This window comes from Artemia sp. Qi Xiang Cuo, chromosome 9 (genome assembly GCF_049724085.1).
Source record: "Artemia sp. Qi Xiang Cuo chromosome 9, ASM4972408v1, whole genome shotgun sequence".
NCBI lineage: Eukaryota > Metazoa > Arthropoda > Branchiopoda > Anostraca > Artemiidae > Artemia > Artemia sp. Qi Xiang Cuo.
Window position 1 is genome coordinate 36452414 of NC_142802.1, and position 26787 is coordinate 36479200.

The window sequence follows — 26787 nt, forward strand, 5'->3', positions numbered from 1 at the left end:
TTTTTTTAACACTAGATGAGATTCAAAGGCGTCACGATACACCCTACAAACATATTCTACTTGCAATCAGTGTCTTCAGTTGCTATGCATATGCTATTCCATTGCGCAAAAAGAGAAGTGATAAGGCTGCTAAGGCTATAGAAAGTATTCTTGAGCAAGATTGTTATAAAAAAAATTCAAACAGATCGAGATAGTAAATTTGTTAATCCACATGTAGAGAGGGTATTGTTGAAAAATAATACAATGCTCTATTATAGTCATAGTAGTATAAAGGCTGCATTGGCGGAACGACTGATAAGAACTATTTGACTTTTATTTTCAATATATTGCACATTGAAAAATACTGCTGCTTTTATTCAAGATTTAGATCATATCATGCAAATTTATAATCTACGCCCTAATCGATCTCTGTCCAACATTAATCCTCAGAAAAATCATCGAGGCGATTATGATACAATTGAAACTTTTGTTAAACATTATTCCAGTAAAAAAGATGTGAAGAATAAAAAATTCAATGTTGATGAAAAAGAACTACTAGCTTTTTTGAAAAGGGGAATTACTTATGATCCACTGAGCTTTTTAAAGTGTCAAAAATCCAAGACACAAAATCTGTAACGTACCGTCTACGAGACACCAAATGAAGAGATTATCAGCGATTTTTATAACTATGAACTTCAAAAAGTCAAAAATAATAGTGAAATCTATCAAATTGAAAAGATATTCAAGAGTTATACACACAAAGGTAAAAGAGAGTTGCTTCCCCGTTAGCTAGGATTTAACTCTGTTTTTTATTCTTGGGTATCAGTTTAAGACATATACAATGCCCAATGATTTCAATGTGCCATTTATGTCCAATTTTTCTGATCCACTCTACAGTGATTTGAATAAAACAAGTGATTTTTGGACAAAACTCTCTCCCACCATCAAATTCGATGGGGAGTATGAAATTGAGTCGATTGTATTTTCAAAAATACATAAGATATTCTGAGAAAAGATCGTACATATGGCATAAAGGTTAGACCACATGATTGGCCACTCCTTACCGAGGAATGGATGCAATCAATTAACTAGGGTGAATATCCCTTCATCACATAACCATACAAAGAATTTGGTAGCGTGAATGGTTTTTTCGTGCTATTAATAGAAGAATCTCCGGTCGTAATAACGGTGCTTTTCAATTTAACTATTCATTGGAAAAGGGAAAGATCTACATTTTTTCTCCTGTTTACAATGAAAAGGTTATTCTCAAAGATAATCTGAGAGATTTTCTTGGTTTTAAACTAAATATAATCAATGATAGAAGTGCTGGAAGCACCAGCAGCATAGATCGCGTCATTTTCCCCGAATGTTGTATATTTCTTTTCGCTTCATTCGTTGTAACATCGAGAGTTGGCAATAGCAACCTTCCTTTCCTACGTGTTCTTGAACGAAAAACCAGACACGATCACATTCATCATTACATCATCTTCAGTATATCCCTGTAAACACTTCTTATTGGAACTCTGCCAGTTAACATTAAGAATTGAATTAGGTGATTATTTAGCAATAAAAAAAGGTTTGGTTATAATTGCATGTCATTTTCGACCCATTCAATAACAAGATGCCTAATACAAAATTGCATTCCTTTTTCGTTATATTGACTGCTATATTTCTACTCTTAGTCCAAGAGAAATGGGTCATGGAATGGGCTATTACAAAAGTCGTTCATCAATATCAGATTATGGTCTTGGCAGTTGGTTTGTTAAGTTATTTCGCTCTACACTACCCTTGGCTAAGAAATATATTGTAAAGGCTGCCGCGAATTTTGCATCCTATAGACTATGGCAAGGATTAAAAAAAAGTGTTTCGGAAAATCTCAGGTCCGGTGCACGATCCTTTGGTGGGCGATTAAAATCTTTAAAAAGTGGAAAATGGTAAAAAAGGTAAAAAAAAACAATGCATCACTTATCGGTCTCTGCTCAGGTTAGAAACGAGAGACATCACTTTTGTCAAAGAAGAAACCAAGGAAATCAAGGAAGAATAGTGTTAGATCAAAAAAGAGTTTCTTTTCCTAGACTAAAATGGCATATCTACCACACAAGGAATCCCATCCATCAATCACTTCGTCTTTAAATGTTTTAAATGCAGAAAATGTAGATTTGAGTTAAAGCATGGTTACTATGAACAATTTGACCCACAACAACATCTCTGAAAACATTCATTTTCAAATTTATTCCAATGTAGATTATTTTATGGATTTGTCTTCCACATTAACAGATTTACATGTGGTAGTCAAGAAGTCTGACAATGAAATGCCAAGTCCCACTGATGGAGTATCCTATGAAAATTGTGTATTGTATAATTTATTTAGACAAGTCAGTGTCTATATAAATGGAACATTGATGAGCAATAGCAACAATCAAGGTATACGAGCTACATACAGTTCATTTTGTGATAGGTACTTACTACAGCACCCGATGAAACAGTTTCTCTCACCTCGGCAATACTTAATGTGTGAAAGCAACAGGTTATGACTTCTTTTGCTTTGGCAGCGGAAAAACTGAGAGCTAGTGGAAATAATATCAACCTACTTGGTCCTCATACAATCACTAATCAGCGTCATATTGCCACTGGTTCACACACCTTCACCGACTCTTCATTTATCAACGATGAAATTCCTTCAAAACTGTCATTGGCATTTGTAAACAGTGCTAGTACTATAGGATCGTGTACAAGTTTCCCACACAAAATTGAAATGTTCGAACTTTCCTCTCTTGTGCGTAAACTAAATTGAATCCAACTCTACAATTTATCCTGTGATAAATCCTACAGGATCCTATATGAATTGACAATGCAATCCCTAGATTCGAGATTCACAACTATTTGAAAATGATATAACCGATACAGTGTTTGCAAAAACTCATGGTATCATTGTATTGGACTTTTCTGGCACTCAAGATAAGAGTATTGTACGAACAAGGAGAGCATGTTTAGACTGCACCTTCGCCCAGCCATTAGCTGAGAGTAGTGCATTAATCTCATTAAATCTATTCGGAACTTACTGGGATGTCCCTCAGGAAGGTAGTCTTCTACTAGACCTCACACCGTGAACACAAACCACATAATCAGCGTATTTAATATGGATCCATATATGTCCAAATACAAACCCTATTGTAACCCTCGGATTTCCTTGAACAAATTCAAAGTGTTAACAATACCCTTATCACTGTTAGTAGTAGTCCATAGAACGTAAAGACGGGTCATTGGCTATGCATCTTTCGAACACCGAAGAATATAGAATTTTTTTATCCTCTTGGGGTACCTTGCGCATTCTACACTCAACACATCAACACTTTTATTGAAAGCAGTGGGAAAACTATTATTCAAAACCAGAAGAGTGCAGGATCTAACGACTAAAAGCTGTGGTTTTCATGCACTCGTATATTTCCTTTTTCGATGTTGTGAATATACTTACAATGAGTTTCTCAACATTTACGTTGACATCCCTCGAACGAATGACTTCCTAGCGGCATATACACTTTCATACCTATATAATATTGATTTCAGTGCCCTGTGAATAATATATTCTAAATTTTTTGGTAAATTTGTATATTAATAAAAATATGTGTACAAAAAGATGTTTTTTTCCCTTTAGTGTTCTTGTTCTACGCATAGGTAGTTATCAAGAACAGCTAATGATGGCAGATCATCTGAATTCACTATGTATCGATATTGGTGAAAAAAGCAAACGTCACATTTTCTACAATCCAATGTAACTTCACTCTTATTGTATCCCTTTGTGAAGTCAATGATGCTTTTTCATTCATATTATAAAATTCTCGTGTTTCAATTTGCTTATTTGAAGTAATATCAGATACAGTGTTTTCAAATAGGGTCACTTTCTGTAACAGCCTAATAAAAATCAGTAGGCTTATAATTATAGTAGCCATTGTCTTCACATCGATGACGTAGAAACCAGATTCTCTTGTTATTCCAGCAGTTGAAGCGTAGACCTTATTCTTCCTCCCAAAAAATTTAAAACCACGACAATTGCAGTCTCTTAGAAATAAACTAAAATCTCGTTTAGGGTTATTTCCAATCATGCTAGGATACGTATTTTCCACTGATCACATTTATCATAGTGACAATTGGAGCATGGGAATCCTGTAGTGTGAGAGTCACAAATCACTTCAATACAAAAACTAAACTTATCATCATGCTTGTCAACCATTGTACAATTATCACAGGAAGACCAGCTTCCCAATGTATACATGTACAGTGGATATGTATAGAACATTTTTTTACTGCTGAAATTCTCACTGCCAAAAGGAAACTGACTTACAATCGATAAAGGGAATGTTCTTTTCTAGTTCTAGAGAGAAGAGGAGTAATCGAGTGACATAACACTTTAAACCAATTAAATCTGTGTGGACAGGATTTTATAAATTGTCGACTTGTTTGTTGTTCTCAAGAAAAAATATAGACTGAAAAATCCTTCGGATACAGTCTTAAATCAGCATTGACTTTCTAGGTAGTGTTAGAAAGCAAATCCACAATAATGTTTTGTTTTGTTTCGATTAGTATGTCAATAAATTGAGGAAATGCGTTTGGGCCACGAGCCACAAGCATCATACAATAATTCAAAGCTGTATATTCATATTTCATTATATCATCAAGCATTATTTGAGAGAATATTTTCTTTTGCTCTGATAATTTTTGAAATAGATCATTTAGATTCATACATTTTTCCAAAATCACAAGATTCCCCATAAGTTTATGTTTCACAAATCCGCCCTTTTCTTTAATTTCATCCCATTCAAGGCTTAGTCTACATCCTATTGTAATTTCTACTGCTACATTTGGTACTCTTGTCTTTGTATCATTGCTGCCAACTCCACTATCAACTCCCAATAGTGTAAAAAAACAACTGAATTGTTTGCTAATTCATGCTAATTCAATAAGCTTAATTCATTAAGCTTAATGAGTTGGGCTTAATATTTTCTTTTGTTCTTGTTACAACATTGAAAATAAAATGAAAATTGCAGTGAAACCAGATCAGGATTTACCAATAGGCCCATTAGGCCCTGCGGACTTCCCCATTCCCGAAGTTTGGGGGATTTCTCCTAAAATCTTGCAAAAACGGAGTGGCAAAAACGCTTGGGTCTAGAGGCGTCAAGGCTTTAAATCTGGTCTGGGTGAAACAAAATCCTGAGCTGGTGAGCTTTCAGCAATTAATATCATTATATATCCAATATTCAGTTTAATTTATTAGTTTTTACCAAAACTGTTAATTTATTTTGGAATAAAAAATATTTCTAAATAGAGAATTTAAAAAAACTTGAAACTTAGGTAATCAAAAACGAACAGAAATTAATTTGGAAAAAAACTTTCCGAAAAATAAGTTTTCTAAAGAAAGTAAAGGCCATATTAAGCTTAAGATCAGACGAAATAGAAAACCACAATAACTCAAACTAAAAACAGCCAGAAATTACTATTAAAGAATCAATGAAATACAAAACGAAAAAAAAATTAAATAAACTTTCATAGCAAAAAAAACAAACAGCAGATACTAATATAAATGTATAAATATACCTCAAAACGAGTAAATCTTAAGTTGAATATGCAAGACGAAAACATTTTCTATTGAGGCATAAATGAAACCAAAAACGAACAGAAATTAAATAAATAACCATGGTAAACAAACAAACAATGCCCCCTTCCCTAACTGTAAAAGTCTAAGCCCTACTGCGTCATTGGCGCTTTACTGAAAACGAATCATATTACAAACATATTACATGTTATTCTTACAACATTGAAAATAAACATAAAAGTTACAGTAAAATTAAATTTTAAACTGATGATCCTTCAATAATTAATAGGATTATACAAATATAGTTTTCAGTAAAGCGCCAAAGACGCAGTAGGTTTTAGACTTTTACAATGAGAGAAGGAGGCAAAACTCAACATCTTCTTTGTAGAGATTTTTGTTCTTTTCAAGCTGGGTTTACATATTCCATTTAAGTTTCACTCGTTTTAAGATGCATTTACTCATTTATATTAGTAACTATTGCTTGTTTGTCTGCTATAATTGTTTACTTAATTTTTTTTTCGTTTTGGGTTTCATTTATACCTCAATAGCAAAATATTTTTGTTCATTTTAAGCTTGATTTGCATATTCAACTTCAGCTTTACACGTTTTGAGATTATTTATTCATTTATATTAGTAACTGTTGTATTTTTTTTGCTATGATTGGTTATTTAATTTCCGTTCGTTTCGGATTTCATTTATTCTTTAATAGTAATTTCTGGTCGTTTTAAGTTCGAGTTATTATAGCTTTTTATTTCTTCTGATCTTAAGTTTAATATGTCATTTAATTTAGAAAACTTCTTTTTCATAAAGTCTTTTTAAATTAATTAGCTTAAAAGTGAGTTCTTTTGATGTATATATTGATATAAAACTTAAGTTACATAGAAACTTTGGCACTACTGAGAACACTCGCTCCTTACTTGACTTTCGGTACCATGAAGGGTTTGATACATGCTTTTTAATTAGCTAAAGGAAGTCGTCATCAACGTTAAGCGTATTTTCATCATTATACATTTAATTAACAATAAATTTGATGGTTAATCTAGAAACTTAAAAACATTGGGTAGCCTTTATATTAACCAGTATTTTTACCCTACTTGGAATTTTATTGTCTTATTTCAAGCTTAAATATTTTGGTAATAATTTCCTACTATGATCAATATTGTTTTCTCAATAATTTGTTGCTTTTTCTTTCGGTACTAGGAAAATCGAGTAACTTTTTGATACTCAACTTTAGTCTCGTTCTAATTGCCCTAGGTGAACTAGTATTTTAGTAACATACCTACGACTGAAAGAAGAACAGGGAATTGTAAACTGAATTATCGACTTTCATGCTTCCTCCCTTAAGAAAAATGAAAAGGCATTACATCGAAAAACTGTTCTGCAACCTGATTGAGGCGGAGAATTTACATTTCAAACAGGGACTAGGGGAAGTATTTTTAATTAAATGTTTACATCTCTTCCCTACCTGTGAGACTTAAAATCTCCTCGAAGATACGTCTAAGTATTGAGAAATATTGAGTCCAAATCGTTCAAGGTCACCGACTTATTAGGATAAACAATGTCCAACTAACAAATGATGTTAAGGCTTGTGGTTAAAAACGAAATAAAATTTGGAACTTGAAACCATCTTCATATAACCTAGTTTGTCCCCCAGATCCACTTTTAGGAGTTTTATTGTTTTAGCCTAAGAATTTTAGGCCTACTGTACTGATTTTTATCAAAACTTCTATCAACCTTGATATTGCCTTTCTTTTATTCTTTTAAGAAAAACTTCTTCTTATCAATTATTAAAGTAGCGGAATATAATATGAATATTAGTCACCTGTAATTGTGGGATACTTCCCATTTTGGCTGGCCAAATTTCCGAAGCCATAAGCATTCAAGGTGAACGATAGAACCAGGGTAAACTACAAGATTCCCGTCGTTGCTTTGCATCACAGGTGCCACAGAGTGACGGATTAAAATTGTTGGGGGCTTATCCACTAAAATCAAAGGAATCAGTTAAGGATGGACTATTTCCTCATGTATAAACAGGAAGGGATGATAAATCGAAAATATTCCCCTTAATGATTATCAGACGATCTTTTTCATTTATGAATCGAAAAAAGAAGGTGTATGTTCAATAACGCAGAATGATTCTGTTTCCAATTTTTTTTTCTTTTCAAGGATTCCTTGGAATCTCAATTTCTTACTTTCAGTCATAGCATCCAAACCAACCACATATGTAGTTTTTTTGACATGGTAGGGAATATAAAAAAAAAAACAAGAAATGTCAAAAGGTCATTCACTGTCCCCAAGAAACACTAAAAAATTCTACAAAAGAATGTTTTTACTTTAAATGCATTCAAAAGAAATATAGAAGTGTGTCTTAGTACGCTCTGAACAGCGAGTAGTCAAAACATGTTTCCAAAAACTGTTCTATAAAGTAGAAGCTGAAAGTCGAGATTAGAGATTTTAAAAGTTGCATTTCTTTCGTAGCCAAGTGCTGGAAAGTAAGATTTCCAATACCCCGAGGGATTTTATCAGTATTACATTAGTATGATAAAAAATATCAGGATAAACTTGATCCCATTAAACCAAAATAGAAGATTGGCCAGCATTCATTTTTTCTACAAAAAAAAAAAAAAAATACCCAGAAGTGATCCTTTTGGGTATTTATGACGCATGCGAAATTATATAAGATGGCGAATGACTACGAACAGCTAAAGAAAACGGCATGGAGAAAATAAATTATTTTCTGCTGACATAGGTTTTCTGCTGTGAAGCGGAAATATTCGAAGTTTTAATAATAGATGTAAAAAATATTCTTAACATTCACTATTTCAATTTAGGTTTTACCACATACTGTACTTTGATTTCATGTTAATTATAAATAAATATCCAGTGTGATCTAGAAAATTATGTAATGTTTAAGCTTTAAAGCCTATGAAGAACCAACTCTACTCTTTTCTCGAAGTGTAGTGATTTCTGAACCAGTGGTCATTCAGATTCAGACCACGACACTCAACAGAAGATGAGCTGACGTCACTGAGCTTATTTGTGAACAAAGCACTTGACCTGGAATTTGTCCCAGCTGCTATCTTGCTTGATATTAAAAAAGCGTTTGACAGTATGGATCATCGAATTCTACTAAGTAAATTAACTTACATCAGAGTTAGAGGAAAGGCACTGGAATGGTTATAGTCCTACCTTAGCAACCAGCACATTTATATGGGAAAAGATCCGTTGAACGATATTGTGCTTAACTTCAGAGTACTGCAGGGATCGATCCTGGGTTCATTGTTGTTTCTAGTTCACGCGAATGACCTAAGTCGTGTCCTAGACCCAAATTTCAGGACTTCAAGGTGCTGCAAACTATGCTGAGGTGAAGACACTTCCAATGATGACAGTGACTCTGATGAACTCGTGGCATTCAAAGATGACACTACAACGGCCTCCTGTGATACTAGCATGTCAGCACTCCAGAATAAATTGCAAGTCATCTTGGAGGAAACTTACATATGGATGTATGTAAATCGACTTATAATTAATGTTGACAAATCATTTGTTCTCTTCTTTTCGAGGATCAGAACTCTTCATCCAAAAATAACTGGAATTACGACTCCTCGAGGAACGATTAGGCGACCAGAAACGGGTTTTGCTATATATCTAGGTGTACTTCTTGACGAAAACCTCTCCTTTTTACACCACATCCAGGCTGTGAAACTGAAGTTCTCCCGCAAACTTGGCATTATCAGGAAACTGAAGCACACATTTCCACAAAAAAACCTTCGTCTAATTTACAACGGACTTCTGAAACCTTATCTCCAATATTGTGCTACAATTTGGCAGTCAAAGTTCAAATTACACTTGAAAAAACTTAGGCGTGCACTGATAGGCGTGCACTGAAAATAATTGAAAGTATAGATGATTGTCTCTCTCTTGGTTCACTCTTCCGTCTATCAGGCTCAGTTTATATTTTTAGGTTCACCTCCTGGTCACATCCATCTCCTTTTCGTAATCTCTCTAGATTGACATCTGAACAACATGATTAAAACATCCGATCTGTTTTCGACATTCGGGTGAGACGAACACCAACGGTGCGCTCGGATTTTCCCCAGATGTGACTTGCGCTTTAGAGTGAAACATGCTTCCACATGAGCTGAGATGTAAGAGCTCACTTGGGTCCTTCAAAGATAATTTAAAAAATATTTAGTGAAAAGTCAAGTGATTAGAAGTTAATTTGGATTAAAATAAGTTTAGTATTTAAGATTATTTTTGACGTTTTATTGTTATATTGGTGAGGTGATTGTGCTTCCAGGGAAGGAGGGAGGAATCCGATAATTAAGTTAATAATAAGTAATTATAGAGGAGGCGTGTGGTTGTCTTTGGTGTGATGTGAGAGCCATTCTGCGTCATACTGATGAATCTTTACATTTATGGGTCTCAACGTCGAATGTGTGACAGAGCAGTGTCTTTTATATTATTTTATTTCGTTTTCTTTTTAAAACAAACCCGATTGAACTTGAAAAAAAACTTGCTTACCCAATCTCACTACACTGGTAGATGGTTCGGCCAGAAATTGTATTCCTAAATACTCATGTTCTACAAGAAAATACTGCCTTTTCTGTGATAAAGCCAGTTTCTTGTTCACGCAGGTGTGATGTTGAAACACCGGAAAATTTTTTTTACGTTTGTCCCTTTCTTCAAATATAAACCAGTAAAAATAGAGGGGTGTATTCAGACGACAAGGGATAGCGGACATACGTCGACAAGGGATGTGGGGTCGCTTTCGATGACAAGGGATATGGGGCATACGACGACAATGCATAGGGACTTAGGAAAACACGACGACAAGGGATAAAGGGGAATACGACGATATTGGCTTGGAGCATGAGGGATATACGACAAAATCTTATCGACTAGTTCTCACGATAAGGGATAAAGTATCCCTCACGACAAAGAACATGATATCCCACGCGACATTGCATGGGACCTTTCTCACGACATTGTGTGGACTATTTCTCACACCCTTTGTCTTGTAAACATATGTCTTCCAGAGAGGCAATCCTTTAACCTGGTTTTAGACCCCCCACCTCTCCCCCTAGACAGACAAATTTCTAGCCAGGACACATCCCCTCCCTCAACCTTGAATATATGTATTCTATCAACCCTGAAAGGTAAAAGGCCAGACGGAATATGACCTGATTTTAAGCCCCATTCAATGATTTCATTTTCTCCCTGGGAGACACACCTCCGCAACAAATGTGAAAATAATATTCGGCTACTAGATGTTTAGATTCCACCAAATCTTATTTACCAAAAAGGTGGTATATCCTGGCTAAGTTAGTGTCTTACGAGGTGTTGAAGCTTACTCATGAAAAATGGATACGATATTTTTGATAATTTTGAGAAACTCCCTCCATAGAAAAGGGGGCGATATTCAGGCCCCAATTTGTATGCACTTACGACTTCCAAATCAGATACAAGTGCCCTTTCAAGCAATTCCCCATCAACTTATATGCAACTACAACTGGCAATGCAAATACAGATGCCTTTCAAGCAGTGACACACCTATAGACAATAACGCAGAACTTGACTTTTTAATTAACAAAGAGTTAGAAAAATTTGGATTAATGTCGAAGCCTTCTACTAGTAATTCTTTATTGGACAATTTCTAGGCTCATTCAACCAGTGACGTTTTAATAGACAATTTATTTGCCCCTTCAACTGGAAAAACAGATACGAGTACCCCTCCAACCAGTGATGTTTTACTAACAAATATATTCACCCATTCAGCTAGCAACGCAGATATGGACAATTTATTCGCCCTTCCAGCCTCCAGCCCATCTATAGGCACTTCATTATTATTTACTGAGATTCAAGACTTTGACGATGATTTTGAACTAGCCACAAGTGAAGAGTTTATTTTAACCCCTTCCGCTCAAGATAGTTTTGAAGCTGCTCCAAGAGAAGAGGACCTCTGTATTAAACCCCCTCCAACAAAAGACAGTTTTGAAGCAGCCACAAGTGAAGAGTTTATTACTTTCCCTAATTTTGAAGGATTTAGTGAAGATTAAACTCAAGGTAAGGTAGTTTTGGAATCAGAGTTGGGGGATGAGCTCCCAAAAGCAGAAACATACAAATTTACGCTTCAGGAGAGGTAAAGGATACGTCACTAAGCTTCTTAAAGTCCGAACTGGCAGTGCTGATCTCTGTTTCAAAGCCCTTCAGCCAGGAAGTGAAATAGGGGAAGTGGGGTAGCTATCCTGTGCCTCCGCATATCCTTCCTGTTTACTTTCTCCAGATTTCTCCAGGTGCCCATTTAGAGCTGGGTCGACTCTGGTTGAGCTTACAGAGTTACTCAACTGACCCCCGCCATAAACCAAATAACTGGTGACATCAAGAATCAAACCCTCGCCTTTTGGAAAAAGGATTCCGAATCCAGCACGCCATCCACTTGGCTAGGACAACTCCGTCCTAGGAAAACGTGGAAAAGTGGGCTTTGATTCCAAGACATGGTCATGGTGAATTTCATTTCATGGTGATTACATTTCTGGCCACAAAAAGAATCTAAAAAGGTCACGACTTTAGGGAGGAACTTGTGTTTTTCCAGGGTGGTTGTATTGAACCCATGGCGAGGCCATAACATGAAGAAGAAGTTCATACTGTCTGCGGTTAGAAGACAAGCAACAATAAGAATCAATATATACAAGCCTGGCACGTAGCAATGCGGGAGCCCGGCGGCGAAGCCACTGGCTACGCAACATGCTTGTACTAAATATGCATGTATGTATGTGATTCTCTCTGTCACTTGTCTTCTAAAGCCAGATTAATATGACTTCTTTTCTACATTTTCACCTAGTAATAGTTTTTACTTTAATAATCTCGTTAAATAAGTAGACTGTTAGGTAGTAACTTGCTTGTGGCCGGTTCCCTGGCACCTTTCCATGGCCCTTTTGAGGGGCAATGAGCTTTATCAAGGCCAGGCTTTTTTAGGTTCAGCGAACTGTATCAAGGTCATTCCTTTTTAATAATTAATGAGCCGCATCAAGACCAGGCACTCTTGAATGTCACTGTACTGTCTAGCCTTGAGAGTGAATATAAAGTGAAAAGACTTAGTTGCCCAATAGATTCTGAGAGTTCTATGGCTCTCATGCATCATTGCGCCGTATGAATTAGAGTGGTTTCACGTTTCATTGCAGTGGAATCAATTGCCATTGAAAATTATATGAATAAGTTTTATGTTTGTGTTGGATGGAATCGATTTACATTTTTATTGGACTCCTAAATTAAGTGAATATAAAGGGAAATTTTAAATCCATTATATTAAAAGGCACCGAGAATAGAATTTTAATATAGGAATATAGAACAATCCTTAGGAATCCGAAATAATCCCAAAAAATCAAGTAGTGATGGGGTTATGAATTTGACGACGGCCATAGGGGGTAGGCTAAAATATTGGAGTTACTACAAATTCTTCTTACAGTATACAAAATACGCTTCGTGCTCGGTTCTACCGAAAAAAAATCGATCAAAAGAAATCCAGTAGTGAGAGGGTAATGAATTTAACGATGCCCATATTGGGTATACTATTGGAGCTACACTTTTCTATGGAATTCTTAAGTATCAGTGAACATTATCAAGGCCAGGCACTCTTGAGAAACTAAAAACTCTATCAAGGCCAGGCACTTCTGAGAATCTATGAACTCTAACAAGGCCAGACCGCAATAGATTCTGAGAGTTCTATGGCTCTCATGCATCATTGCGTCGTATGAATTAGAGTGGTATCAATGGCCATTTGCCATTGAGGTTCAGGTTCTTGTATTTACAAACTAAATACATCTACAATATGGTATGCCCGACTGAGAGTCTAGCTCGTATTACAAGGCAACCAGTAACAAATAAAAACAACAAAAACATAATATATAACTGTATGAATACATTTTATATTTGGGTTGGATGAAATCGATTTACATTTTATAGGACTCCTACATTAAGTGAATAGAAAGTGGGATCTTAAATGCATTATATTAAAAGGCGCCGAGAATACAATTTTAACATAGAAATCCAAAACAATCTCCAGAAAAAAAGTAGTGGGTGGTTATGGATTTAAGGGGGTTATGGATCTGACAAAATAAAAAAAATAATTGGCAGACAATATCACTAATGAATATAAAAATCAATAACTTTCAGCACGTTTCAAGTTTAAATGAAAAGTATTAAATGTAATTTATTTTGATTTTGATGTTTGATAAAAATCCATATAGAAACTGCAACAGTATCACAGGAAGCCTCTTTCGGCGTGGTTTAAATTCAAATGAAAAGTATTAAATGCAAATTCATTTTGATTCTGATGTTAGATAAAAATTCATTCATTTTTATAGAAACTGCAATAGTTTCACGGGAAGCAAATTTCAGCGTGTTTTAAGTTTAAATGACAAGAATTAAGTGGAAATTTATTTTGATTTTGATGTCGGATAAAAATTCAGTCATTTTTATAGAAAAGGAAATAGTTTCACGGGAAACATCTTTCAGCGTGTTTTAAGGTTAAGTAAAGAGTATTAAATGGAAATTCATTTTGATTTTAATGTTGGATAAAAATTCATTCATTTTTATAGAAACTGCAATGGTTTCCCAGGAAGGAACTTTCAGCGTGTTTTAAGTTTGAATGAAAAGTATCAAATGCAAATTGCTTCTGATCTTGATTTTTGATAAAAATTCATTTTTTTTTCATAGAAACTGCAAGAGTTTCACGTAAAGCATCTTCCAGCGTGTTTTAAGTTTAAATGTTAAAGTATTAAATGCAGCTTCATTTTGATTTTTATGTTGCATAAAAATTCGTTCATATTTTAGAAACTGCCATAGTTTCACGGGAAGCATCTTTCAGCGTGCTTTAAGTTTAAATGAAGAGTATTAAATGGAAATTCGTTTTTATTTTGATTTTGCATAAAAATTAATTGATTCTAATAGAAACTACAATGGTTTCACAAGAAGCATCTTTCAGCATGTTTCAAGTTTAAATGAAAATTTATTAAATGCATATTCATTTTAATTTTGACGTTGGATAAAAATGCGTTCATTTTGAAAGAAACTACAATAGTTTCACGGGATGCATCTTTCAGCATGTTTTAATCTTAAATGAAGAGTATAAAATGAAAATTCATTCTAATTTTGATGTTGGATAAAATATCATTCATTCTTACAGAAACTACAATACATTCAAGGTTTAATAGATTCAAGTATCTTTTGGAGTGTTGAGGTAGGCTGAGTAAGCTTGCGCGCACGCTTACTAAGCCCAAACGAACTGGTTCCTGTGAAACTACTGCAGTTCCTACAATAATGAACGAATTTTTATCCAACATCAAAATCAAAATGAATTTGTATTTAATACTTTTTATTTAAACTTAAAACACGCTGAAAGATGCTTCCCGTGAAAGTAATGCAGTTTCTATAAGAATGAATTACTTTTTATCCAACATCAAAATCAAAACGAATTTCCATTTACTACTTTTCATTTAAACTTAAAACATGCTGAAAGATGAGTCCCGTGAAACTGTTACAGTTCTTAAAAAAATGAATGAATTTTTATACAACATCAAAATCAAAATGAATTTCAATTTAATACTTTTCATTTAAAATTGAAACATGCTGAAAGATGCTTCCCGTTAAACTATTGCAGTTTCTATAAAAAGGAATAATTTTTTTCAGCATCAAAATCAAAATGAATTTGCATTTGATGCTCTTCACTTAAACTTAAAACATGCTGATAGATGCTTCCCGTGAAACTACTGCAGTTGATATAAAAAGGAATACATTTTTATAATAAGGAATATTTTTTCCAGCATCAGGATCGACATGAATTTTTATTTAATACTTTTTATTTAAATTTAAAACACGTTGAAAGATGCTTTCCGTGAAATTATTGCAGTTTCTATAAAAATGAATGAATTTTTATCCAACATCAAAATGAAAATGAATTTCCATTTGATACTTTTCATTTAAACTTAAAACAAGCTGAAAGATGCTCCCCGTAAAACTATTTCAGTTTCTATAAGAAGGAATATATTTTTTCCAGTTTCTATAAAAAGGAATATATTTTTTCTAGACTCAAAATCAAAATGAATTTGCATTAAATACTTTTCATTTAAATTTAAAACACACTGACAAACACTTCCCGAGAAACTATTGTAGTTTCTATTAAAATGAATAAATGTTTATCCAACATCAAAATCAAAATGAATTTGCATTTAACACTTTTCATTTAAACTTAAAACACGCTGAGAGATGTTTACGTGAAACTATTGCAGTTTCTATAAAAAGTAATGAATATTTATCCAACATCAAAATCAAAATGAATTTGGATTTAATACTTTTCATTTAAATTAAAAACACGCTGAAACATGCTTCCCGTGAAACTATTGCAGTTTCTATGAATATGAATGAATTTTTATTCAAAATCAAAATGAATTTCCATTTAATGCTTTTCATTTAAACTTAAAAAACACTGAAAGATATTTCCCGTGAAACTATTGCAGTCCCTATAAAAATGAATGAATTTTTATCCAACATCAAAATCAAAATAAATCTGCATTTAATACTTTTGATTTAAACGTAAAACATGCTGAAAGATGCTTACCGTAAAACTATTGCAGTTTCTATAAGAATGAATGAACTTTTATCCAACATCAAAATCAAAATAAATTTCAATTTTTACTCTTCGTTTAAATTTAAAACATGCTGAAAGATGCTTCCTCTGAAACTATTGCCATTTCTATAAAAACCAATGAATTTTCATTCAACATCAAAATCAAAATGAATTTTCATTCAATTCTCTTCGGTTAACCTTAAAACATGCTGAAAGATGCTTCACGTGTAACTATTGCAGTTTCTATAAAAATGACTAAAATTTTATCCTACATCAAAATCAAAATTTATTTGCATATTATATTTTTCATTTATACTTAAATCGCACTGAAAGATGCTTCCCGTGAAACTATTGCAGTTTCTATGAAAATGAAGGAATTTCTTTCCAAAATCAAAACCAATTTACAATTAATGCTTTTGATTTAAACTTAAAACATGCTGAGAAATGCTTCCAGTGAAACTATTGCAGTTTCTATAAAAATGAATGAATTTTATATCCAACATCAAAATGAATTTGCATTTAATACTTTCCATTTAAACTTAAAATACGCTGAAATATACTTCCCATGAAAATCTTGCAGTTTCTATAAAAATGAATGAATTTTTATCCAACATCAAAATCAAAACGAATTTCGTTTACTACTTTTTATTTAAACTTACAACATGCTGAAAGATGAGTCCCGTGAAACTGTTACAGTTCTTAAAAAAATGAATGAATTTTAATCCAACATCAAAATCAAAATGAATTTTAATTTAATACTTTTCATTTAAAATTGAAACATACTGAAAGATGCTTCCCGTTAAACTATTGCAGTTTCTATAAAAAGGAATAATTTTTTCTAGCATCAAAATCATAACGAATTTGCATTTGACATTCTTCATTTAAACTTAAAACATGCTGAAAGATACTTCCCGTGGGACTATTGTAGTCTCTATAAAAATGAAAAAACTTTAATCCAACATCAAAATCAAAATGAATTTGCATTTGATGCTCTTCACTTAAACTTAAAACATGCTGATAGATGCTTCCCGTGAAACTACTGCAGTTTCTATAAAAAGAAATACATTTTTATAATAAGGAATATTGTTTCCAGCATCAGGATCGACATGAATTTTCATTTAATGCTTTTTATTTAAATTTAAAACACGTTGAAAGATGCTTTCCGTGAAATTATTGCAGTTTCTAAAAGAATGAATGAATTTTTATCCAACATCAAAATGAAAATGAATTTCCATTTGATACTTTTCATTTAAACTTAAAACAAGCTGAAAGAATCTCCCCGTAAAACTATTTCAGTTTCTATAAGAAGGAATATATTTTTTCCAGTTTCTATAAAAAGGAATATATTTTTTCTAGCATCAAAATCAAAATGAATTTGCATTAAATACTTTTCATTTAAATTTAAAACACATTGACAAACGCTTCCCGAAAAACTATTGTAGTTTCTATTAAGATGAATGAATGTTTATCCAACATCAAAATCAACATGAATTTGCATTTAACACTTTTCATTTAAACTTAAAACACGCTGAAAGATGTTTACGTGAAACTATTGCAGTTTCTATAAAAAGTAATGAATATTTATCCAACATCAAAATCAAAATGAATTTGGATTTAATACTTTTCATTTAAATTAAAAACACGCTGAGAGATGCTTCCCGTTAAACTATTGCAGTTTCTATGAACATGAATAAATTTTTATTCAAAATCAAAATCAAAATGAATTTCCATTTAATGCTTTTCATTTAAACTTAAAAAAACTGAAAGATACTTCCCGTGAAACTATTGCAGTCCCTATAAAAATGAATGAATTTTTATCCAACATCAAAATAATAATAAATTTGCATTTAATACTTTTCATTTAAACTTAAAAAACGATGAAAGATGCTTCCCGTAAAACTATTGCAGTTTCTACAAAAATGAATGAACTTTTATCCAAAATCATAATCAAAATAAATTTCCATTTTTACTCTTCGTTTAAATTTAAAACGTGCTGAAAGAGGCTTCCCTGAAACTATTGCCATTTCTATTAAAACCAATGAATTTTCATTCAACATCAAAATCAAAATGAATTTTCATTTAATTCTCTTCGGTTAACCTTAAAACATGCTGAAAGATGCTTCACGTGTAACTATTGCAGTTTCTATAAAAATGACTAAAATTTTATCCTACATCAAAATCAAAATTTATTTGTATGTAATATTTTTCATTTATACTTAAAACGCACTGAAAGATGCTTCCCGTGAAACTATTGCAGTTTCTATGAAAATGAACGAATTTCTTTCCAAAATCAAAATCAAAACGAATTTACATTTAATGCTTTTGATTTAAACTTAAATCATGCTGAGAAATGCTTCCAGTGAAACTATTGCAGTTTCTATAAAAATGAATGATTTTATATCCAACATCAAAATGAATTTGCATTTAATACTTTCCATTTAAACTTAAAATACGCTGAAATATACTTCTCATGAAAATCTTGCAGTTTCTATAAAAATGAATGAATTTTTATACAACATAAAAATCAAAATGAATTTGCATCTAATAATTTTCATTTAAACTTAAACCACGCTGAAAGACACTTCCCGTTAAAATATTGCAGTTTCTGTAAGAATGAATGAATAATTATCAACAATCAAGATCAAAATGAATAAAATTTAATACTTTTCATTTAAACTTGAAACACGCTAAAAAAATATTCATCTTTATTTTGATTAGTAATATTGTCTGCCAAAACCCTTCTTATTTTTGCAGCGATTTCAGTGTTTATTATAAGATTATTTTTACACAGGTAACAGTTCTCGCACGTAGACAAGATATGGTTTATGATATTGCAAGAAGAATTAAAAAAAGTTGAAAAATTTTTATGTTAAAAAAAAATTAAAAAAAAGTTTAAAAATGCACAAAACAGAGGGGGGGGGAGGAATTATAGGAAGGGTGAGGTGCATTGGGGGCTTTGGAGGTTGGTTCATCGATGACCAAGGGCTGTCATATTATTGCCTAAAATGTATACGACTTGTTGTAGTAGCTCCAATAGTATACCCACTATGGGCGTTGTCAAATCCTTAACCCCATCGCTACTTGATTTCTACGGATTATTCTGGATTTCTAAGGATTGTTCTGGATTTCTAAGGATTGTTCTGGATTTCCCAATGATGCATGAGATGCTTAGAACTCTCTTGTGGGCTGAGCTTTGATAGAGTTCATAGATTCTCAAAAGTGCCTGGCCTTGATAGAGTTAATAGATTCTCAAGAGAGCCTGGCCTTGATAGAGTTCTCTGGTAATTAAGAATTCCATGGAAAGTTGTAGCTCCAATAGTATACCCACTATGGGCGTCATCAAATCCATAACCCCCTCACTACTTGATTTCTTTTCATCAAACTTTTGTGCAAAATAGAGCAAGAAACGTATTTTGTATTTTGTAAGAAGAATTTATAGTAACTCCAATAGTACATCCTATCCCCTATGGGCGTCGTCAAATCAACAACCCCAACACTGCTTGATTTCTAGGGATTGTTCTGGTTCTAAGGATGGTTCTGGATTTATATATTAATATTCTATTCTTGACGCCTTTTATTATAATGTATTTGAAATCCCACTTTATATTTTAATATATGATTCCTATAAAAGTGTAAATCGATTTCATCCAGCCCGTAAAAGTTATAAAATTTAAATTTATTCATATAACTATCAATGGTAATTGACTCCAATGCAATGAAACTTGAAACCCCTCTCATTCATACGGCGCAATGATGCCTGAGAGCCATAGAACTATCAGAATCTATAGCGCAACTAAGTTATTGCACTACTATCTCTCAAGGCTAGAGAGTACAGTGAGATTAAAGATTGTCTTGCCTTGATACGGTTCATAGATTGTCAAAAGGAAAGGACTTTGATATAGTTCACTGAGCCTCAAAAGGCTTTGATACAATTCACTGCCTGGCCTTGATAGAGCTCATTGGCCCTCAAAAGGGCCATGGAAAGGTGCCAGGGAACCGGTGACAATCAAAGTACTACCTGACAGTCTACTTACTTGATCCTTATTTTCGTTTAAAATTCGTTCTGATTCTTACCCACTGGAAGTTTCTTTCGTTTGTAATTCGATGTGATTCACTCCTTCGCTCATCTTTTAAACACTGGTTTCGCTGTCCACAATTAGAAATAAATTAAGACTTAATTAAAAATGAGGAAAGCCTCTCCTGCCTCAAATCCTGGAAGTGGGAGTTTATAATTTTATCCTCAGTTACTTATTCAATTAAGTCAGTTGTAATTGCGTTAAAATTGTAATTGTTTCAATTGTTTAATTGAATGATGATTTAGTCTCCTTTTCGTATGAGTTCAATTTATGTGACTCAGGTTATTCTCAATCTCGGCGTCAATTTTTCTCTGGTAATATATTGCGTATATTACTAGTATTTAACTGTTTATTAATTATCCTTTCTTTTGAGCATTATGTTTTATGTAATGTTGTAAAAAAATCCGTTATTGAATAATTTCCTTGTTTCTGATTTTTATGCATATCGGAGTAAATGAACCATTTGTTGACTTTTTGGTCTTAAACTGTGTAAATTGTGCCTACTTAGTTCTTCAATACATACTATATTAAAACCACGAAACACTAAACCGTTTCATACAAGAAACATTTACAGGCATTTTGTGAATATGGGCAGGATACTTAACCTTTTATTAGGCTGAACTGAGAAGACTCTAAAATCGCAAAGAAGACAATTCTCAAAAACACTGATTGTCATTCCGTTAATATTCGTAAATTCTAGCATTTATAGACCAACAGACTTAAAAAGAGGACAAAGAATCTTTTCCCTATTAATTTTCATTAATCTATAGTGGGACATTCGACTTGTGAATGCTGAATCTGAAATTCACTTCTGCTTTCTCAAACCTCGACTCCTGCTTTGAAACAACGCGGATACAACCAGTGGCAAGATAAGGAATTTGCATCGTCTTTATGATAAGATCTTAGTTTTCTCTTTCGTCTCTGGTCCTACGTGAAAATAGCTTAAAGGTAAGAATGCTTGTCCAAATACTTTTAGCGTAAGTTGATTATTATCATTAAATTGTGACTAAATTGTAGGATAATCAAATATTTTTGAGGTTCAAGTACATCATAATATTAAAATGTTAATTAAAGCAAATCTATATACAAATTTTGAGCCAAATCCGATAAGAGGAAGGGGTGAAAATAAGCATCTCAAATTTTGGTGACCAGCAGACAGACAGAGAAAGCAAAACCTGGTAAAACCTGGTAAAAAACCTGGTTTAAGTAAAACCTGGTAAAAAAGAAATACCATCTTCTCTTTTTAGAAACAGCGTACACTCAATAGCTGGATACATGAGGATACTTCTCATTGAATTTATTTCATAATTGTAAGCACTGATTCAATCTGATTTCTTAAATCATTGGATTTTGAAAGATTGAAATTTTTTAACTTTAGCAAGTGCCATACAGTATTAATCTAAGTAACATGAATTGATGAAGAGCTCGAAGTCTCATTTTCGCTTCCGGCACAAACAAGCAAAAGAGTAACATACTTGCGTAATCATGCTCTTGACTTAGTCCTAGGCAGTGTGCCTGTGTTCCTGTCCATTCTCCGTTGACACATTTGCGCTTAGGTGATCCGTGGAATGAATATTTTCCAATATCAATGCATCGTGAGACCTAGAATTGTTTTTCAAATGAAAGAAGCTTAACGACAAAATTTGTACGTTGATTATCTGTCTAAAAAACTTCGTCCGTATCGTAAAATTATATTTGTAGGAAGATAGTATAAATAACTTTGGATTCGGAGATTAATGTAGTCTTTTTAAAGAGCCGGGACTTTTAAATTTCAGAATACCCAAAATTTTAACTTGTTTTTTAACAAGCCAAATTGTAAAGATATGAGGTATCTAAACATTCTCAAAAAAGGATTGCTTTTATGTTTGAGGATGAGGCTCAACGTCAAAGCCGTGAGGAAGAGGGGGGCAGGAAACAATCTACATGAAGGGGTTAATCCAAGCTAAATCCGTTCTAAAACTTGAATAGCTACACATCCCAATACCAATAACCCTCTATTATAGCAAAACTCTATTTCTCACCATTTGCAAAGAAGCAATTTTTTTTAAACTAATAAAAAAAATTCCACAAACAAAGTTTTTCAATAAGAAGTAAAGAGGCAAATCAAACCAAAAACGAGCAGAAATAAAGTTAAATGATGTTTCAAGCGTAAAAATACGATAGATCACTATCAATAAATAAATGAAAGACCAGACGATCAGAAATTACAATAAATAATTAAGTCAAAGTCAAAACGAGAATAAACTACACAGCAGAAACAGGGACTTCTAAGGAACGAAATATAATTTGCAGTTTACTATAAGCAATCTTTAGTTCACACTGTCTTTTTATTTCTCATAGAATCCAAAATTAGGCTGAAAAATTACCATCATAATTAAGATCACGGAAAAGAACAAACAAATGTTGATTGACAGTTTAATATATACCTATACTTATTCCTTAAAATCTTAATGATTTTAATATCATAAAATTATAAAAGAGAAAACGTTTAAGAAGTGTTTAGTTTTCAGTAAAGTACACATCATGTTCTAGTCCTTTTTATTGGTTAAGATAGAATATTTTAAATCTTTTCCGTTTTTCAAACAGTTCGTGGTAACGAACTGTAAGTAAGGAGCGACCCGGCTCAATGGTAACCGAAACTCTAGAAAACGGGTTATTGATACCAATAGATATATCAAAAGAATCAGATTTCAATGCTGATTTCAAATATATAACTTTCATCAAGTTTAGTGCTACCCATCAAAAGTTAAGTGCCTGAGAAAATTTGGCTGATTTTCAAAAAAAGGGGGAAAGACCCCCTCAAAGTTATAGAACCTTAATGAAAATCACACCATAATATTCAGCGTATCAGATAACCCTACTGTAGAGGTTTCAAGCTCCTATTTACAAAAATGTGGAATTTTCCATTTTTTGCCAGAAGAAAGATCACGGATGCGTGTTTATTTGTTTATTTGTTTGTTTTTTTTTTTTTTTTGTTTTTTTTCCCAGGGGTGATCGTATCGAACCAGTGGTCCTATAATATCGTTGGAGGGCTCATTGGAATTGAAATTAAAAGTTCTAGTTCCGTTTTTAAGTGACCAAAAAAAATGGAGGGCAAACAGGCCCCCTCCCACGCTTATTTTTTTCCCAAAGTCACCCGATCAAAATTTTGAGATAGCCATTTTGTTCAGCATGGTCGAAAATATGATAAATATGTCTTTTAGGATGACTTAATCCCCCGAAGTTCCCAGAGGGAGGGCTAAAAGTTATGAACTTTACCCAATGTTAACATATAGTATTGGTTATTGGGAAGTATACAGAAGTTTTCAGGAGGTTTTTTTTCTGGTAGTGTGAGGGAAGGGTGGGTCGGTGGTTATGTTGGAGGATCTGTTCATGGGGGAAGGGAAATTGCCATGAAGGGGGCGCCGGACTTGCCAGCATTATTTATTGGTTATTGGGAAGTATACAACCATTTTCAGGAAGGATTTTTTCTGGAGGGGGGGGGGGCTAGAGAAGGGGGTTACTCTGGAGAATATTTTTGTGGAGGATGTTTCTTTGGGGTAAGGGACATTTCTATGAAGGGGGCGCCGGATTTCCAAGCATTATTTAAGAAACGATCAGAAATTAAATAAAAAAAACAAGTTTTTTCAACTGAAATGTAAGAAGGAATATTAGTACTTAAAACAAACAGAAATTATAACGCATGTGAGGGGGTTCTCCCCCAAGTCAGTACCTCGCTCTTTACGCTACAGTTTTTTTTTAGTGCTTTCAAAAGAGCTATCTATTCTAATTAAACGGCCTTTTTGATTCAGGGGTTTCTTAATCAAAATTTTTTTTAACTTTTAACGTAAAGAGCGTGGTATTGACTAAGGGGAGAACCCCTTCATATAAGTAATAACATATACGTAATAAAAAAAAACAATAAAAAAACAAGCGATACGGCTCAATAGTAATCGAAACTTTTAAAAACGAAATTTTGATGTCAATAAATGTATCAAAAGAATGTGTTTATAATGCTGATCCTAAATATATAAATTTTATTAAGTTTAGTATTACTCATCAAAGGCTACGAGCCTGAGAAAATTTACTCGATTTTTTAAAGAGGGGGAAACATCCCCTACAAGTGAAAGAATTTTAATGAAAATCACACCGTCAGATTCAGCGTATCAGAAAACCCTATTACATAGGTTTCAAGCTCATATCTGCAAAAATCTGCAACTTTGTATTTTTTGCCAGAAGAAAAATATACGAATATAGAAGTTATTTACGTAAGTTAATTTGTAAAGAAATCCATTTAGCAAAAGAAAAGTAAAATTTTTATACAAATAAAAGCTGAATTAACTAAAAAACGACCAGAAATTAAATAAAAAAAACAAGTTTTTTAAACTGAAAGTAAGGAGCGACATTAAAACTTAAAACGAACAGAAATTATTCCGTATATGAAAGGGGCTGTCCCCTCCTCAACGCCTTGCTCTTTACGCTAAAATTTGACTCTGTCTCACAACTTTATTTTTTAAAACAATAAAAAACTTTAGCGTAAAGAGCGAGGCATTGAGGAGGGACAGCCCCTTTCATATACGGAATAATTTCTGTTCGTTTTAAGTTTTAATGTCACTCCTTACTTTCAGTTTAAAAAACTTGTTTTTTTTATTTAATCTCTATAAGAATTCAGACCCTGGCTAACTGTTTACATGTTGGAAAAGTTTTAATAATAGCTATACTATAATGCTTTGGATTGCTGGGCGCACGAAAAAATATTCAAAAATAATAATAAAAATAATACTAACAATAATAATTTATTTTGACCCACTATCATGGTAATAAAGTGGAGTAACAAAAACATAAGAAAAAAATACAATATAAACTTTCCTATGACAATATTAAATATAAAAAACAATAATGCAAATTAAAATCTTCACTCAAGAGGATGGAAAGGACCTTTTTAGGTACTTTTAAACTAGGATTCCTTTCTTGATTAACGCACATTCTGAGTGGTTTTTAAGCCAACTTACTTAAGGTTGCTGATTATTTAAAAAAAATTAGAATGTTTTTACCAGATTTTCTTGTTTAACTCTAGGATAGTTGCAAAGAATACACTGCCTTCTTTATGAAAAGCCTAGCTTGTTGTTCACAGGTGTACGCTTATAAAAGGCCAGGTGTTTCCTACCCTTCAGTCGCCTCCTTTAAAAAGATTAAAACCATGTTATTAAGCCTTACGAACGCACTGTAAAAAATTGGTATGAAATTTGACACTTACCAATTCAGTTCCAGCTGGAAATTGAATATTCCCTTCCTTGACTTCTAAGTCATCAAGGAAAGAAAGCAAATTCTTCTCTGATCCTTCAAAGTTGCAAGGCTGGTCACCATCTCCCGATCTGCCATCGTTGAGGCCAACGGCATCTTTAAAAACAGGCTCAATAACTAGTGATACAATAATGAAACAAAAATGGTGTTGTATTATAAAGCACTTCATTCTAGTTATCAGTATTAACTTGATATATTTAAAAGGATATTGAAACACTTGTCAAGCCTTGAAAATTGGCTTAGGAAGGTGGTGTCATTTCGAGGGGGATTTTACAGAGCAAAACACTTTTTATTCAGCCAATAACAGTTTTTCAGCCAAACACTTTTCAGCCAATAGAAGTCAAAAAGGGCATTTTATCGTATTTACAGAAGGAACACAGCCTCGCTACATATTTTCAAATGATCTCAACGGTGAGGGTTTGGCTACATTATCCAGAAAAGAGTCAAACCTGTATATATATATATATATATATATATATATATATATATATATATATATATATATATATATATATATATATAATGCAGATTATCCTCATTCAGGGTATTGTCCCAACCACTTTCTCAATTGGAGATCTTACGCCAGTTCCTAAAAAAGGAAAAGTTACCATGCAATGCTCCTCTTTCCGTCCAATCATGGTTGCTACCACTCTCTGAAAGTTATTTGAACTTTTATTCGTAGATGAGTTTGAAAAACTGTGTTGTAGTCCACCAAGACAATTTGGTTTCCAACGCGGCATTGGTTTTGCGGAAGCACGCCATGTCGTTGCATATGCACTCCTGGATGCAAACAACTCAGGAGAAAGTCTAGCAATCGGGGGCTTGGACCTGCAGAGAGTGTTTGATTCATTTATTCATGCACTTATGTTGCTAAATTCAGCTAAAAGAGGAGTGAACTCAAATATCATCCGGGCTTTCCGTGATATTTCTTCTCACCTTCGCGTGCGACTCAAGCTCCCTCCCGATAAAGGCCTTCCGCCAGCCCCACGGTCAGCTTTGATATCAGTCCATAAAGGTGCCCGTCAGGGAGCAGTTTTATCCCCCAATTTCTTCAATAACTAGATTATTGAACCTCAAGACAGCTGTCCTTCATCGTGCATTCTCAGTTCCATTGACATCTCCCTAGTATGCTATGCCGATGACACGCTGAATCTCAGCCGGATGCTTAACCGCCTTTCAGAAATATTCTCATGTCTGCAGTCCAACTACAAGAAAGTCAGTCTGAGATTTAA

At 33.3% G+C, this 26787-nt stretch overlaps 1 protein-coding gene across 2 annotated transcripts in view; it reads right to left on the reverse strand.

The window, feature by feature from the left end:
* The window catches only part of Hasp (Hig-anchoring scaffold protein), a 359559-nt gene that overhangs the window by 49642 nt on the left and 283130 nt on the right, over window positions 1-26787 (reverse strand). For both annotated transcript variants that reach the window (XM_089094509.1, XM_089094508.1), the window contains 3 exons: window positions 25509-25651; window positions 21748-21874; window positions 7392-7551 (listed from right to left, as the gene is read on the reverse strand). In XM_089094509.1, coding sequence (XP_088950635.1) covers window positions 7392-7551; window positions 21748-21874; window positions 25509-25651 — 430 coding nt within the window. The remainder of the gene's footprint in view (window positions 1-7391; window positions 7552-21747; window positions 21875-25508; window positions 25652-26787) is intronic.